Source organism: Paracoccidioides lutzii, assembly GCF_000150705.2.
Source record: "Paracoccidioides lutzii Pb01 unplaced genomic scaffold supercont2.30, whole genome shotgun sequence".
Taxonomy (NCBI): domain Eukaryota; kingdom Fungi; phylum Ascomycota; class Eurotiomycetes; order Onygenales; family Ajellomycetaceae; genus Paracoccidioides; species Paracoccidioides lutzii.
In genome coordinates this window covers 145530-161170 of record NW_015440976.1, presented here as the reverse complement: position 1 = coordinate 161170, position 15641 = coordinate 145530, and the positions used below count along the sequence as shown (strand labels likewise).

General features: G+C 42.3%; 4 protein-coding genes across 4 annotated transcripts; 2 read left to right on the top strand and 2 right to left on the bottom strand.

Annotated features, from left to right (window-relative positions):
• Nucleotides 1-633: 633 nt before the first annotated feature.
• PAAG_08171 (hypothetical protein) lies at nt 634-1989 on the top strand (the record flags this gene model as incomplete). Its single annotated transcript, XM_015846441.1, has 1 exon — nt 634-1989. One exon carries the CDS (start codon nt 634-636, stop codon nt 1987-1989), a length of 1356 nt encoding a protein of 451 aa, XP_015701105.1.
• Nucleotides 1990-3474: 1485 nt separating this feature from the next.
• PAAG_08170 (cytochrome c oxidase assembly protein COX15) lies at nt 3475-5026 on the bottom strand (the record flags this gene model as incomplete). Its single annotated transcript, XM_002789869.2, has 2 exons — nt 3475-4576; nt 4653-5026. 2 exons carry the CDS (start codon nt 5024-5026, stop codon nt 3475-3477), a joined length of 1476 nt encoding a protein of 491 aa, XP_002789915.1.
• Nucleotides 5027-5838: 812 nt separating this feature from the next.
• PAAG_08169 (hypothetical protein) lies at nt 5839-8513 on the top strand (the record flags this gene model as incomplete). Its single annotated transcript, XM_015846440.1, has 3 exons — nt 5839-6382; nt 6435-8429; nt 8503-8513. The coding sequence occupies 3 exons, from the start codon at nt 5839-5841 to the stop codon at nt 8511-8513; spliced, it is 2550 nt and encodes an 849-aa protein (XP_015701104.1).
• A 5090-nt stretch (nt 8514-13603) lies between these two features.
• Nucleotides 13604-15060, bottom strand: PAAG_08166 (4-hydroxyphenylpyruvate dioxygenase; the record flags this gene model as incomplete). The annotated part of the gene is made up of 4 exons (XM_002789866.2): nt 13604-13738; nt 13828-14185; nt 14253-14312; nt 14402-15060. 4 exons carry the CDS (start codon nt 15058-15060, stop codon nt 13604-13606), a joined length of 1212 nt encoding a protein of 403 aa, XP_002789912.1.
• Between the last annotated feature and the right edge of the window lie 581 nt (nt 15061-15641).

Here is a 15641-nt window from a genome sequence, read left to right as displayed (position 1 = left end):
GATAATATCTGAAAGAAAGATATTCCCTGCTGGAGGGTATCGCCGCAGCTCCCATTACGTTCCACATTAATCTAGGATATTCGCCCCGCCCCAGGAAACGGGTTGTGGGATACTCTGCTCATTTGGATCTACGCAAATCACTCTTGGAATACTGTGTCATTATTTTCACTTGCAGGCAGCTTTTTCAGTGTTCTTTTCCTTGTTTACCCAACGAGCTCTCTCACTGTTCTCAGATTTCTGAAGTAATGAAGTTCATCTACATATTCACTTCAATGGTTAAGTTATTCTATTATTCACAATAGGATAATTGTGAATACTTGTTGAAAAAGTTCATGATTTTTTCTGACTATTTATTGCTTTGTTTTCTTCTGCTTTCAACTATTAACAACTATTCGCAGTATATCTATCCGTTCAACAAACAGTTTCTCTGACCTTTAAAATCAACACTGTGTCTTGACACGAGATACATTGCACACTTCTTCAACTCTCTCTCAATACATATTAGTTTTGATACTTCTGTCCTTTAAGATCTAGTTCTTTTTGTGAGTCTCACCACTGGTCCAAAGACATCTACTCAAATCTTACGGAGCTAGCTTGTCCTCTATAACTCCCTAGCTCTCCCCAGCATTAGCTATGGAGACTATAAACACCTTTTCCACATCGAGAGGTTCCTCACCTAGTCCTCCTAAAGCCCCCTTGGACCACAAATTCTCCTCCCGTACCCCTGAAGCGCGCTCACCCAGCGACGATCCCAGCAGCCCGTCGCCTTCGCTGTCTCCAGTGCCATCCAGTTCGGAAGCGTTAAATGCTCCAGGTGAGACTCCCAACGAGGAGGTTCTTCCTGTGCCTCCACGATTCACAGCTGTTAGCGACCCAGTTTCAAATTTAACGGTAGCTAACAGTGCATTTCCATCTCCATACTCAGCTGCCAGTGGACATAATAACTTCAAGCAGATCGTCATTCATACGGCCAAATGTGACAAATGCAACGATCACAACAAAGCCACCCTGAATCGTTGCACGACATGTGGTTTTCAGATCTGCACCCCATGCTGGATCCGCCGGGGTGGTGGGCATCACACTGGCACGAGGACATTTACAGGTCCTATATTTGATCCCAATGCCGTGGACGACGGTATTGGCGATGACGAAGGAGATGTCGACGAACATGAGTCTGAAGAGGATGAGGTAATGATGTCTGATACCTCGAATGATGTGGGGGATGGTGATGGCGGAATGGTCATCACCACTGATAACAATGAATCAGGGGACGACGAGATTGTGGTTAGCCTGCCAGCAAAGCCATGTATTGGAACACGAAGTGCCACTCGTCGTAGCGCTGCTCTCTCCTCGAGCCTAACACCCAACAATAGCACTGCTGATTACAAGGAATTTTCTGATCAGACCCACGTCGAAGACGGCATCGACAACGGCGGGGGAAGAAATAATGACGGTGTCGTTTTCCTAGCTAGCAGGCCTCTCAATCACAATGCCGACAACGACAACTACCACAACTACAACCGGTATTACTGCGACCTGACGGGCGACGCTCGCGAGCGTATCGATGCGCTCATTGTCACCGCGTCGGTGTTATTCCACGACATGGATTCTAATCGTACAATGGTGGAGGTATCCGCCCTCTCAAGCCCACTCACCCCTCCTTTAAACGCCCCATACACAAACCAAACTTGGAGCAACCACCTTGCGCCACCTCCAACACAAAACCGGGGCCAAGGGCCATTACTCCAAAACCAACGAACCCTCCCTCCCCTCCCTCCCCTCCCTCTCTTCGTTCTCATCGGCCCAGACGACCACCTAATACCTGCATACAACGAGCATCGCTCACGTCAACCCATCCAACCCTCCTATCTGACGGACATCTTCAGAGACCCTCTCCCTCCAACTCTGCACATAAGCCATGTGCGGGAGGATCGGGGGTATTCGACACATCTACCAGCGTCGCGCTCCTCCAACTCCACCTCACCTTGAGAAGCGGAAAGAGTCACCTGACGACGCACCGGGGCGAGTGGCTTGCCAGTTTGAGCCATTGACTGGTGAGAGCACAGATGGAGAGGGGGATGAGTAATGTGAGTGGGCGGCAAAGTGAGTTTAGATTCTGGATGCCTAAGAAATTGACCTGAGTGAGATTGTGAGTGAGTGAGTCGCAAACAATAACATAGTTCAAAGCATGATAATCTGATGAGGGCATCATTTTTCCATAAAGAAGGGGAGAGCGGGTTTCATTCTAGATCTGCTGTCTTAGTTCCAGCATGGATTATTTGAGATCAGATGCGACATTGACTTCAGGTTGCCTTATTCCATGCTTTCTTTTTTTCCGTAATTATACCGCTGTGTAGCTACGGAGTACCTAGGAATCTCTGACCAGTTTGCAATTAAAGGGAGAGACATATGAAGCTCAGGCAATTTTCCTGCTTCCGTGTAATTCTTGAACTATTTCTCTTTTCGTATGATATTTTTCCTATCATCACCTCTTCATGTCATGTTCTGCATGGTTGTCAGTTTTTGCCTATTGATACATGGCTTTTTAGCATCTCTCCTTTCTCAGAAGCTTTGTTTTCAACCGTTGGAGTTTCCTTAAATTAATGTTGTTTCATTCTTGTAGTATACATTCTGTTCGTTTGCGTCGTTAGAGAAAAGATAGCAAATCCTTGCGTTTTCTGAACCTGGGTTATCTTTCCGTTTGGACGACATTGTTCGTGATCTTTGTTTGGCTGTCCTCTTTGGCCCTCTGCTCTCCCTGGCTGTTTTAGGTGGCGTTCTGTCTTATTGTCAAACCCTGTCATATTATCCACATCCTGTTTTATTTTCTCTAATCCCTCCCTTTCTCTTTCTGAGAGATGTGATCTTATTTCCCTACCTGGTCAACTAAAAAATGGTAACATGTACACTGTTCCTTGCTTTCCTGCTCTCCTTTCTCATTTCCTTTCCTTCGCTCTTGGCCTTTTTTTTTTTTTTTTTTTGGTTATCAGCTGTGAAAATGTTTCAGTTTCGTTGAATGTACCTCCCACAATGAAAATCAAGATATATGCAGCCGTCACTTCGCTTTTCGTCTTCGGCATGTGTACTGTATTCAAAACTATGTATGATACAACTTGTAGCCTTGAGTTTCCAGGAAGGTTTAGTCCATGTTGAGGTTCGCGGAACGGGGACTGGATATGATGTGATTTGAGGGGATGAAGGGTGAAAAGTATATACATATGTATAACATTGACTGGGGATAATCTTCGTAGTGGTTCCATACCAGATGGTGACCGCTCATTGGGTAGAGAGGTATAAAGTATATGTAGGGAACAAAGATCAAGAATGTATAAAGAGGAGAAAGTAGAGAATATGGATAGTTAAAAGAAAAATGGTTTAAAATTACACTGTACATGAAGAAGAGATTGATTTACGGAGGCTTGCACAACCTCAGAATATGATCTTCAACTCAAACAAACGAGGAAGGGCCAGAATCTATCGACCAGCAACAGTCTTAGGTGCGGCGCTCTTGCTCATCTTTGCCGCCATCTGTAGCAGCCGTGCAGTGCGCGATGGATGCCAAATTCTGCTCCCAAGCACAAGAACCCATGTCAACAGGAATAAACTACCCGCTTGATGCGCTGAGGCAAGGTGAATGGGAACCAGGTATACGAGAGTCGAAATTCCTAACGAAGCTTGTAGGAACGTGAAGCCAACAACGCCATGCATGCCCTTCTTTGCAATCTTGGGTAGTAACTGTTTGACATTCGGCGAGAAGTGGGTATAGGCCCACAAGCCCATTACGGAAGAGAAGGTTGTCATGGCTAAGATGCGATGGTTGAGCTGGACGAGTGATGGGTTCTCGAGCATGTTGCGCCACCAGAGGTCTGATTTATCTGCTAGTCGGGAGTAGTGAGAGGAGAAGAGTTCAGAGGTGGGAGGCACGAATCTTTCTCCCATGTAAGGGAATTCGTTGTATATGAGGCCTGCGTCAAGACCAGCGACGAGACCGCCGGACATGGCCGTAGCAAAGACGAGAAGGGTGAGTCCGGCAACGGATTTGCGGAAGATGCTGAGTTTAGGATGGCGAAGGGCGTTGAGGATTTCGATACCCTTGGAAGGATCTGCAATAAGGCGGTTAGAGCGTAGGATTGCCAACCCGTTCCACAGCATGGCGGTATAGCAGAGGAAGGCTGAGCCCAGATGTGCGGTTAATCTGTACTGGCTAACTCTGGGATGGCTACCGGGAGTGAAGAGGTCATCTTTCAGTCCTGACTTAACCATCCACCAACCAATGATGCCTTGAAACCCGATCAGGCCGGAAATTCCCAGTAATCGGAAGGACATAGGCTTGGAAACCCTCTTGGTTGCGACAAAGTAGGCCGCTGGTAGGACAAAGGAGAGACCAACGAAGCGGCCCCATTGTCTGTGGATCCACTCCATGTAGTATATGAATTTAAACTCGGAGAGTGTCATATTGGGCCTCAGGACTTGGTATTCAGGGAAGGATCTGTATTTCTCGAATTCAGATTCCCAGTCGGCCGTGTTGAAAGGGGGTAAGGAGCCGGTCACTGGTCTCCATTCTGTAATACTCAATCTGGTGTTAAAAACGTAGATTAGCAAACGTCCTCCGTCAGGGCTAAACCAAACAAAAGAAATAAAGAAAAACAAACCCAGATTCTGTTAGCCTTGTTAATCCTCCAAACACAACAATGCCAAAGACAGAGGCAGCGCTCCCCAAAAGCCAGTAAGCCACAACTTTGCTGCTCACGTCGGGAAATTTGGAGCTGCTGGCGGAGGAGCCATTCGTGGCAAACTTTGCTGCGGAAGAAAAGAATGGTAAGTTTAATATTGAAAGGTCTTGTCTGCGTGTTGCTGGAAGGAAGGGGGCCATTCTGGTGCTGTTCTGGAAGCGGTGCATGCCCATCCATCTTCGCGAGAATTTGCGGAACTGTGCTTGATTATGATGTAGGCATTGACGGCAGGTGAAGAACTCCTTTGGGAGACGGGGAGCCAGGCTCCTGAACATAGGAACAGCAGAGGCCATTGTGGTAGCTGGTAGCTCGCAATGGATCTCCCCAAAGCATACAAGTCATACAGCAGTTGTATATTGGTAATTGTTCTCACAATGTATAAATTGAAGTTGAGGTTGGAATTCCCGACACTCCGAGTAATCCATTCAGCGCTGATTGGATACATTGACTACACGTTCAACCCACCGAGCCCTAGCCTTTCTCTTAGTCATCCGTAGCTGGTGCCCAACGCTTTTGTTGCTTGAACGTTGAAAGTAGGCTGTTAAAAGAGCTACGTTGACGCCGTTGTTTGGCCGCATAGAGGGGTCAAAATATGCCCATTGGCAAAAGGAGTGGGTATGGCTGCTGCAGGGGATACATGTCCGCGGCGGGGTCAGACGTATCCCAATTGCTCTGTTGTCACTGTGATTTTCACCTGCTGGTCGTCCTTATGCTGTTACACTTCTTCTTATGCTCGCTGTTAAATGCCTGACTGGCGCCATTTCAACCCGTGTGAGGAATAACTCTGACTTATGATTCACTTCGATTGGAGAACCAGACAGATATCTCTCCAACGTTCCTGCAGTTACTCTCCCTCCTGTTGAATTTAAAATTCCTACGGAACCTCACAAAATAAACTGCCCGGGGGGGGGGGATATACCGCCCGCATTTGCTCTATTTTTGACTCCATCAAGTAAAAATATGGAGCCTTGGATATTTACAATTTGTAAATTTGGCTTCTATTGCTCTTTCACACCATTTCTTTATTCTTAAAGTATAGAGTGCTTGTTACTTAAGGCAAAAGTGCAGGGAGAAACAGAAATACTTTGATGAGTGGCAGAGGATGATGCCTCATTCCATCACCAATAACAACCATCGCTACAACAACACTTTACTGTTTTATAGCGATGAAGACCATCAAAATCATGGTTCTTTCCAGAATCCCCCAAGACTGTTGTCATCTCTCTTTTTAAGACACCAACAGCGTGTTTTCCACTCCAAACTCTCCAAAGAATGTTTGTTTTTCCCTTCATCCTCCATCTCCTCCAAAACCCTCTTAACCCATCCAAGTCATTTCTGTCCCATCCAGGTTATCACTGTATTGATATTTTCTTTGTCAAGAGACATACGCAGCCCGCGTAACCGTACGTTCACATCACATGCAAGTCCCCAGGTGCCTCCCAGTGTTATCCGCAGCCAGAGGCCTGGTAGCTTGAAATCCCCATCATCAGAGTGGCTGAAATTGATGCGTTCATGCCAAACGGTCGAACAAACTTCCGGAGGCATTCTCAAGTCCTGCCCCTTTGACGTTATGTCGGCTGAAGCCGCCGACATGGACGCTGATCCATTCATATCCAGCTCAGCCACACCATCTCGTTCCAGCGATCACGGTAAGGTATTCTTCTTCCTCTTTTTAATGACTGGTTGTAATATCTTCGGCAGTTGGGGAACTTGATGAAACTGCTGTCCCAGCCACGGGCACAGTGACCACACTGGCGCCGGATGTGATATCTTTTGGTCACTTTGGAGGCTATGCACCAGATATAGAGATTAGGGCATTTGGTGCGATTTACCTCCTGCATCGTTTAATTATTAGACGCAGCCCTTACTTTTATGCCATGTTTGCTGCTGGATGGGCGGAAACTTGGGGACGGGCCATTACCATTTTTCCCACAGAGATGGATGGAAACATTACAAAGATGGGATTCGACGTTGCTCTAGGGTATCTGTATGGCCGCTCCGTCTGCTATATGGCCAGACTTGATCCTGTCGGGGTATTTGCGACCTGCCAGTGGCTGGGACTCCCCGAACCGATTAATTGGGCTGGCCAATACATGATACGCCACTTAGATGACTCTACAATCCCTTATGCCCTTTCCATTTTCACTAGATCTTATTATGGAGTAGATGGAAATCTGGTCCTGGAATCTGCCAAGACTATGCTTCGTTTACGTGGAACCGAAACGGATGTCATGCTATGGACTCAAATTCCTGCTGAGATGGTAAGAGAAATTGTTGGCGGTGATGACTTTTACGTTAAGTCTGAGTTGAAGAGGTGGGAGTATGCAGTGGCTATTCTTGACCACTCTCTAGAAGTAACAGCCGCGAAACTACGAATCCCCTTTTTGGACGATAGTCGCACAGCCCCTGATCACGTTAAGCGCGAATTAGACGGCATTTTTTCCGACCACCCTGTGGAAGTTGACACGTCTAATGACTCAAACGCTGATAGCCCATTTTCGGAGGACATACATAACCAGTGGCTCAGTCTTTACATGCACCCGGACGTTGTTCCAATCCGACAATTGATAATCGAAGATATTGGATATATGCACATTCCCTTTGCAAATTTCCGCCGCATTCAGTCGGATTGCGACATCTTCGGGGTGCACACTATTCAGCCTGCTGTACTGACATCGTCCATTTTGCAGGCGTTAAGACTTGGCCACCTGGTGGATAGGGCTGAAGGAGTCCGCCTCAAAATGAACAGTGGTGAAGTGGTGTTTCTTAGTGAACTTCCCGCAGTCCAGCGGTCACATATTCATCGCTTCCACTTGCAATCTGGGCTGTCGCTATACTCCCAACCCGGGGGAGATATGACAACCCGCGAATATCCTGTTGTGAGTGAGGATAACGTTATAGCAGCTTTGCCAGTTACTCGGAAAGTAACGGGGCTTATTACCGAGGTGTGTAAGTATGGATGGCAAAATGGATACCTCAGCAATCAAATTGCTCTAGGATGGGACGGCTACCAATTTCCAGTCATGGCTCCTTCTCCTAAATATAGCCCATTCCCTCCATTTAGGTTCTGCGCTAGTTTTCCTAACCCCATCCAGCTCACTGATAAACAACGGCTGTTCTCAACCCCTTTCTGGTATGCGGGCGCCTCCTGGACCATATGTCTCTGGAATAGCCTCAACGACAAAGAGAGAAAGATAGGGATCTACCTGCGACGCATGTATGACGCCCGTCCTGTCGTGCCTTCTTTTGACGCGTGGAGTGCGCAACTCAATCCTCCTCACCCCGACTACCATGATCCGCTTACCCATATTTCCGGTCCTGACAACATATCTGCAAACGCTGTGCACGGTTCACATGGGCGTCTCCGCCAAAAGAGGAGACCAGGCAGGAATATAGGCACGCTCCAAACCGTCATGACCCAGTTCCCAAATTCCCTCGTGATAGCCCGCCGTGAAAATGATGTTGCTTATGAACTCCCATACACCGACTATCGCCCAACTGCCACTGCGTATTTCAAACTGTATTCCAATATCGCCTGTTTAGGACCTCTCGCCTCCTTCCAGAGTAAGCCGGAGCTGTTTCGACTCGATAAGTGCTGGGGGTGGGATGTGCGCTTGGAACCCAACATAGATCCGCTGTGGAATCTTTGTGGGAACCCACAGAGCGGGACGCAATTGAAGATTTGCTTGGTTATTGGTGAGCTGACATTTTTTATCTCTTTTTTTTTTTTGGCGTGGGATGTGATCAACTGACTTTTATCCCTCGTTAGGTATTGTGTGAAGAAGAAAAATCGTACTATCGCTACCACCTCGCCTCCAAGTGCCTGCCAACGGTGTTTCCATTTATTCCTTGAGTTGTAATTTTGCTCTCCACGCTTTGATTCCGCTGATTCTCTTTCATGACGCCACTCCATTTTTCCATCTGCTCATTTCTGAAAGTCGTCCAACTTGGGAGACCAACCCCATTCCATGGGGGTGTTGAAATCCCCTTTCCCCCTCTTTTTTTTTTTTTTTTTTGCGGCAAATGTTTAGCTCAACTAATTCTTCCATTCAAGTTGACTTACAACTTTCTGTTCCTCGGTTTTTCCTTCCACTTGCAACACCGCTTGTCTCCCCGTTTCGCCCCACATTTCACTTTTCTCTTATCCCCTGGTGAATCCCGCTTTCAACTTTTCGAGTTCCTGATGCGATGTCAACTGCATATGGGAAATTGAAGTTTTATTTTTACAGCCCTCTCTTTATTGCAGTGACTCCTAACAGGTTTGTTTGGCGAAGAGTCGCTTTCTGCCTTTTTCCCCCCTTGTCAGTTTACCATCCCTGTGACCACTGTAGTTGTTCCATGTTAATTTATTTTTTCTTCTTTCCTCCCCGATCCCTTTGTCGGCGATATCTACAACAATTCTGCCTTGTGAAGAAATTTGGCTGTGACTTTTTTCCTTGTATATGTCGGAATGCTCCCTCCGTGTGTTGCCCAAGCCGCTTTACTATATCCCTTTCTACGAGATAAACCGGTGTTGATGTGCATGCTTCCTAGTGCAAACAAAAAAGGAAAAAGAAGAAACAAACAAAGAAAAAAGAGTGAGAGAGAGAGAGTAAAAATCCGATAAATACATTGCTTGAGTATATACCGGCTCCGTTCCAGTCATTGGAGATTGCACAAGAAAAAGAAGTGATTAAGCGAATACAATTATTACAACTGCCGATCACAAATGAACCCCTAACTTAACTGCCCATATCTCCAACTCCAGACCCAACTCCAGGCTCACCATCCCATGTCTCCATAATCCACCTCTTCAAGGTGGGCAGGCCATGGAAAAATCTCAAGTTTAACATCAGTCGCACACGTAAGCTCTCTATACGAGCAGCAGTAGCATGTCCGTTGAAACTACATACCCCACGCTCGCCCGCGAAAACGCAGACGGTGCCATGTCTCCATGTTAGCCATGAACAGCCATTAGGACATTGGTTAAGTTGAATGGTTTCCTAAGGCTGACTAGTCAATCGGATTCTCCATCTAGCAAAAGTTCTTAATCTCAGGTAGGCTTTTATTGCTATTAAAGCCTATGAAATCAAGAAAATTTCAGCTATTCAAGTCATTGCTAAGATGTACAATATTTCTCAAATACTTTAGCAAATAGATTAATACTCAAATTTTATATATGATATTTAATCAAATTGCCAAAAACTAATCTTTAGAAAGAAAAAACTTTTTGATTCAATAAATAATATTTATAAAACAGTGTTTTTGAATTAAAACAGTGTATGAAATAATCAGTTTACTACTTGTAAAGTATAAATTTAGAACTTTTAATACTATAAAAATTAATTGAGTTAATAGATTTATTTAATGATATTATAATATTTTTATCTAAATATGGTTAAATATCTATGAGCTCTATTAAAATTTAAAGCTTTGATTTAAATAATTTAAATTATTTAATAATACTTTAAATAAATAACTAGTTATAAAATTGTTTTTAAAAATTATATGATTTTAATCAAAATAATTTTTAATAAAAGTTATTTTAACTAGTTATTAGTTTTAATAATAATTAATTAAATATTAAATAAATAAAATAGCTTTTGTATAGTTGCAAAATACAAAATTAATAGTTATTTTGAGATATTTAATGCTATAGACTAAGTTTTATTTTTGTAATCATATATTAAAGTTTAAAATATAAATAGTAATATTTAGAAAATTAATTAATAAAATAATATAATAATCTGAACTCAATTAATTATAAAAAAGATAATATAGCTATAAAATATATTTAATATATATGCTGAGATTTAAATAGATAATAAATATGAATTATTAACTATAAATAAATTTAAAAATTAGATAGCTAAAATTGATAAATTTTATCTAAATTATATTATTTTATATAGTCTTAACTATACATATCTTTATACTTCTTTTATTTACTAAATGTAACGGGCTAGTGGCTGAGAACAGTTGATAACTAACGCGTATGAAAACAGAACGATTGGCAACCGCCAGGGCTACTCACCGAGGACAACGAGCTTGAATATGAAATAGAAGAAATCGGCAATGGACGAATGAACCACCGCCGCCAGGAACTGCTTGTGAAATGGACTGGCTACGCCCAACCGACCTGGGACCCAGGTCCACACTGGAAGACACCGCCGCACTCACCACGTATTAAGCTGCCTCGATAGCGCCGCTCCGATAGCGCTTGCTTTGATCGCACGAAGGCGGAGCCTGAGTACCATGAGGGTTAGGGCATAGCCCTTTACACTCCAAACACTAAATTCCTCTAGTTGTTGAATAATTAAGATAGCTGCTAGCTGGCATTTAACATGAGAAATCAAAAATCATAAGTTTAAATCTTATAAAGAGTATCTTAAATTCAATAAGAAATAAATTCAATTCATATTGAATAATATCTGATTAATCTATAGTATTATAGTAAAGCTAACTGTGAGTGAATTTCACATATAAATTGCTATCAATTTTTAAATTGAAAATTATATAATTATTATAAGTTTTAGATTTAATCACTCATTATTTTTTATTCATTAACTATAAAGTTTTAGATATAGTTTTTTAACTATAAGCATGTTTTAACACTAAATTTTTTTTTATATAATCAACTTTTGTGAAACTTTATATTAAATATAAATTTGTTATAATTAGTAATTCATATATAAGTATAAGAAAAAAAATTTAAAAAAATTAAAAATTATATTAAATGATAAAATTAAAAATTAAATTATTATTATTATTATTAAAATATTTAGTTAATTTAAATAATCAAAGTTATTATAAAATAATAGTAAAATTTTTAAATAATATAGTGTTAAAGCGCAGTTGCTTGTAATATGGATTAAGGTTAATCTGCTCTGCTCTGAAGGTTGATCCGCTCCAATTTCCAAGCATTCAGTTGCTTGTTCATTCCACATTCTAATCCCCCAGTTTAGTATTTTCATCGCAGCTGCCTAGTTAGATAGATGAATTAAAGCTATTGTGTTGTTATCATTCTGACTTTAAATTAAGTCATGATATATATTTAGTATGTAATTTTCAACTTAAAAATTATTATTTTTCAAACTAAATAATAGTAAAATAAATCAATTCTCTTAACAATTTATAATTTAAAATAATTAAAATATAAAGATAATTAAATTTTAATAAGTATGAAATAAATAAATAAATTAAAACAAGAAAAATTTTTAAAAGTAAAATCAATTTAATAAGAGAATAAAATAATAGATTAGTAAACTACTTTTTAAATAGTTATAAACTTCTTAAATTCAATTAACATTTTGTAATTTAATCATCAGATCTTAGTATCTAGATAAACATTTCAGTTTAAATTAAAACTAAAGTCAATTAAAAACCTTTTTTCTGTCTCAGCGAAGTAAATCATATTTAAATTGATTTTTTTTTTTTTGATTTAATTCATATATTTTAAGAAGTTCAGCTCCTGTACCTCTGCTGATATATACTTTTATAGCACTAATAAATTCATATCTATGATCTGAAATAATAAAATTAACTATATAACTATATGATAAAATAAGCTTTAGAGAAAGATCTTTATAAAAGCTTTAGTGTTATATGCTGATACAAAGTTGAATAATAAAATCTTTTATTTAAAATAATTAATAATAATTATAATATTCTCATAGCTATTACAGTGTTATATTATTCCCATTATGCTTACGGCAAAGGGCAGACATGAAAGAATGTGCGAAGCTTCTGCTGACGAAAGGCGGCGCAAATAAGAATTTGGCGGAAGAGTTTGTTAGTGAGAAGTGGACTTTGTCTGGCAAGGGTATCGTCGGGGAGCTGGAGAAGTTGGGAAGGAGGGTGATAGTGCCACCTCCAATTCCCATGCCGGTGAAAAACTAAGGTTTCCCCATCTCCATTAAATATTTGATGCTAGCGCTTCCATTTTATCGTCATTCAACGTTTGCACTGTATTCTACCTTTGTTTTTCCTTTACCACTACCTCTCCTATACTCATTTATTGTATTGGTTTTTACCATTTCAAACACATCTCTGAATCCGCTTGCATCTGGATGTTACCCAGGCTGTATCAATTTGCATGTGTACCCTCATCTACTGTGTTTCGATATAACTTTGATAGTTATATCGAACAATTTCCTATATGTTCTCACATCTCTATGGATTAAAATAATAGAATTGCTGTCTTCCCCTACGTCTTCTTGACGAAAGGCGGTGCAAATAAGAATTTGGCGGATGAAGGGCAGGGCAAAGAGTGGCGGACACCAGTTCTGCAGTCGCCTGGCTCGAGAAACGAACCACGACTGTCAGAGGCTGCTAAGAGTGGAATGGTGGATGAGCATGCCTCCTTGCTGCCTAGGTGGCTGGCAATTTATTCCCGTCAGAAGAAGAATGTTAACAGGTAACTAACCAATTAACTAGTTAAATTATTAGGAGGATGGTCAGAGGCTGTTAACTGCGCAGATGATCGAAGATCCAAGCGCTGAACGCCACTCGTTGCATCCAGATTAATGCCACCCATATTTTACATTATTTACTTATTTATTAAATTTTAGTGGGAGGGGAAGCATAAATTCAGGAAATTCATGCCGTAGAATAAAACCAATCCCTTCACTATGCTCAAAATGATCTGTGCTCCGGGTAGAAAACTCAGCTGAAAACGTTGAAAGTGTGTTGAAAACAAGAAAGCTATGTACGCCGCATAGAAGTCATCTAACTTGGTATCCAAAATACAGGGAAATGAAGGCTGCAGAGCTGGGAGAGATTTAATATAAAACTGAAAAATCATAAGAATTGAAAGTGTGCTGCTCACACTATCCCAACTTGGATTTAGTGGGGGAAGCTTTTGTTGACAGCGCCTCGGGAGACTCCCTCCTTTAAACCAAATTACCCCGCAAGGCCTGCTCGCGCTCGATAGCCTCGAAGAGAGACTTGAAATTGCCAGCACCAAAGCCGGAGAAGTTATGGCGTTGGATGATCTCGACGAAAACGGTGGGACGGTCCATGAGGTGCTGCAGTTATTCCATCAGCGTTGAATTCAGTGGTTATAATTGTATCAACCCGAAACACCGAGATATATCTATATATATGTATATCTTACCTTAGTGAACAGCTGCAATAGATAACCTCCCTCATCGAAATCAATAAGAATATCCAACTTCTTCAGCATCTCAAAGTCCTCTTTCAGCTTCATCCCGCTGCGCTCCAGACGCTGCTTCATTTCTGTATAATACGTCTCGGGAACTTTGATAAACTCCACACCCCTGGCTTTCAGGTTGGTGATGTCGCGGATGATATCATTTGTGCGCAGGGCGATGTGCTGGACACCGGCACCGCTGTAGAAGTTGACGTATTCTTCTATTTGGGATTGTTTTTTGCCCTTTGCCGGCTCGTTAATGGGCATTTTCACGCGCTCGTTGGGCGAGGCCATGACGATGGATTTCAGGGCGGAGAATTCACTGAATTGAGGTTAGGGGGAAACCCTTTTAATAGAAGGGAAACAGTTAGGAGAGAGGAGTGACGTACGTGCAGATATCTTTATCGTCAACGGACCAGAACCGGTGGAATCCTAGAGCCTTCTCATAACTGAGATTCGTTTAGCAGGTCTTGCTTCTCCTCCCCCCACTCCCTCTTCCATCTAAATAGACATGCAGCAAATCAGGGGAGAATCTTACTATTCGCAAACTTTCTCCATCTCCTCCCAATCCTGATTCCCAACACAATGATCAACATGTTCCAGGATAACCGGAGGCAGGAGGCTCGAGAGGGGGTCTTTGGTATTCTCCTCACGGTATCCCGGTAGGAAAATGCCGTTATACCCAGATCTTTCGACCAAGGTATGTGTTGTATCTCCGTATGTCTGTATAGTAGCCACTCTGACCTGCCCCTGGCAATCCTCCAGCGTCTTGATACCAGAAACAACCTTGGCCCCATTCTTCACGGCAGCATTAAACACGGCCTCAACGTCGTCCACCTCGAAGGCAACATCCTTGACGCCGTCGCCATGTTTTTCGAGATGCGAGTGGATCTCCGTTAACAGAGCTTGTTCTTCAGGGCTGAACTGCGACAAATCATCCAGCGACCTCAGGGGGGAAGTGAGGACAAACGTGATATCGCCGTTCCCGACGACATGCGAAGCGATGACTCTGGACCCGGTTTCTAGGCCTCTATATGCGATCCGCTCGAAGCCCATGCGGGCTGTGTAGTAAGCAGCCGCCTGTTTGGCATTGCCAACATACCAGTGGACATGGTCGTATCCCTTATAGCTGGAGAGGTCGTTGTGCTGCTGGGTGCCTCTGGTGGAGGGTGGTGGAGAGACTGCGATGGGCGCCATGATGTGATGTTCCCTTTTTTATTTTTTATTTTTTATTTTTATTTTTAATTTTTTCTTTTGGTTTTGCCGAATGAGCTCTCCCGCTATAGATAAGTATGTTTGTATCACTCCGTGTATATTATAAATGGTATATGAAGGGAGGACGAACAGCTGCAGGAACCCCGAATGACTGGCCAAGAGCTCTTTTATATGTTCTGTAAGTGGGACATTCTACAGTGATTATTATTAATAATCATAATAATAATAATAAATAATAATAAACATGATAGTTAGATATATATATCTATATATATATATTTAACAAAAAAGCGGAACTTCGGTGAAACCTTGGAACCCTGCTCTTTGGAATCAATCAGTGTATTGTTATTGCTCATACCGCTCAGCCCGCGCACCAAAACCCACCCCGGGGCGAGCAAACCCACCCAGTCGGCAACTGCCAAAACATCGAATTTGATAACCAACGGAAAAACAGCTCATTCCCATTTTGGGGGTTGGGGGTGCCTTCCTTTGTCTTGCCTTGTCCATTCTCTGCCTGTAATCCCACCCCCGCCCGCCCCGTTCCTTCCCCATGTATTTTTTTG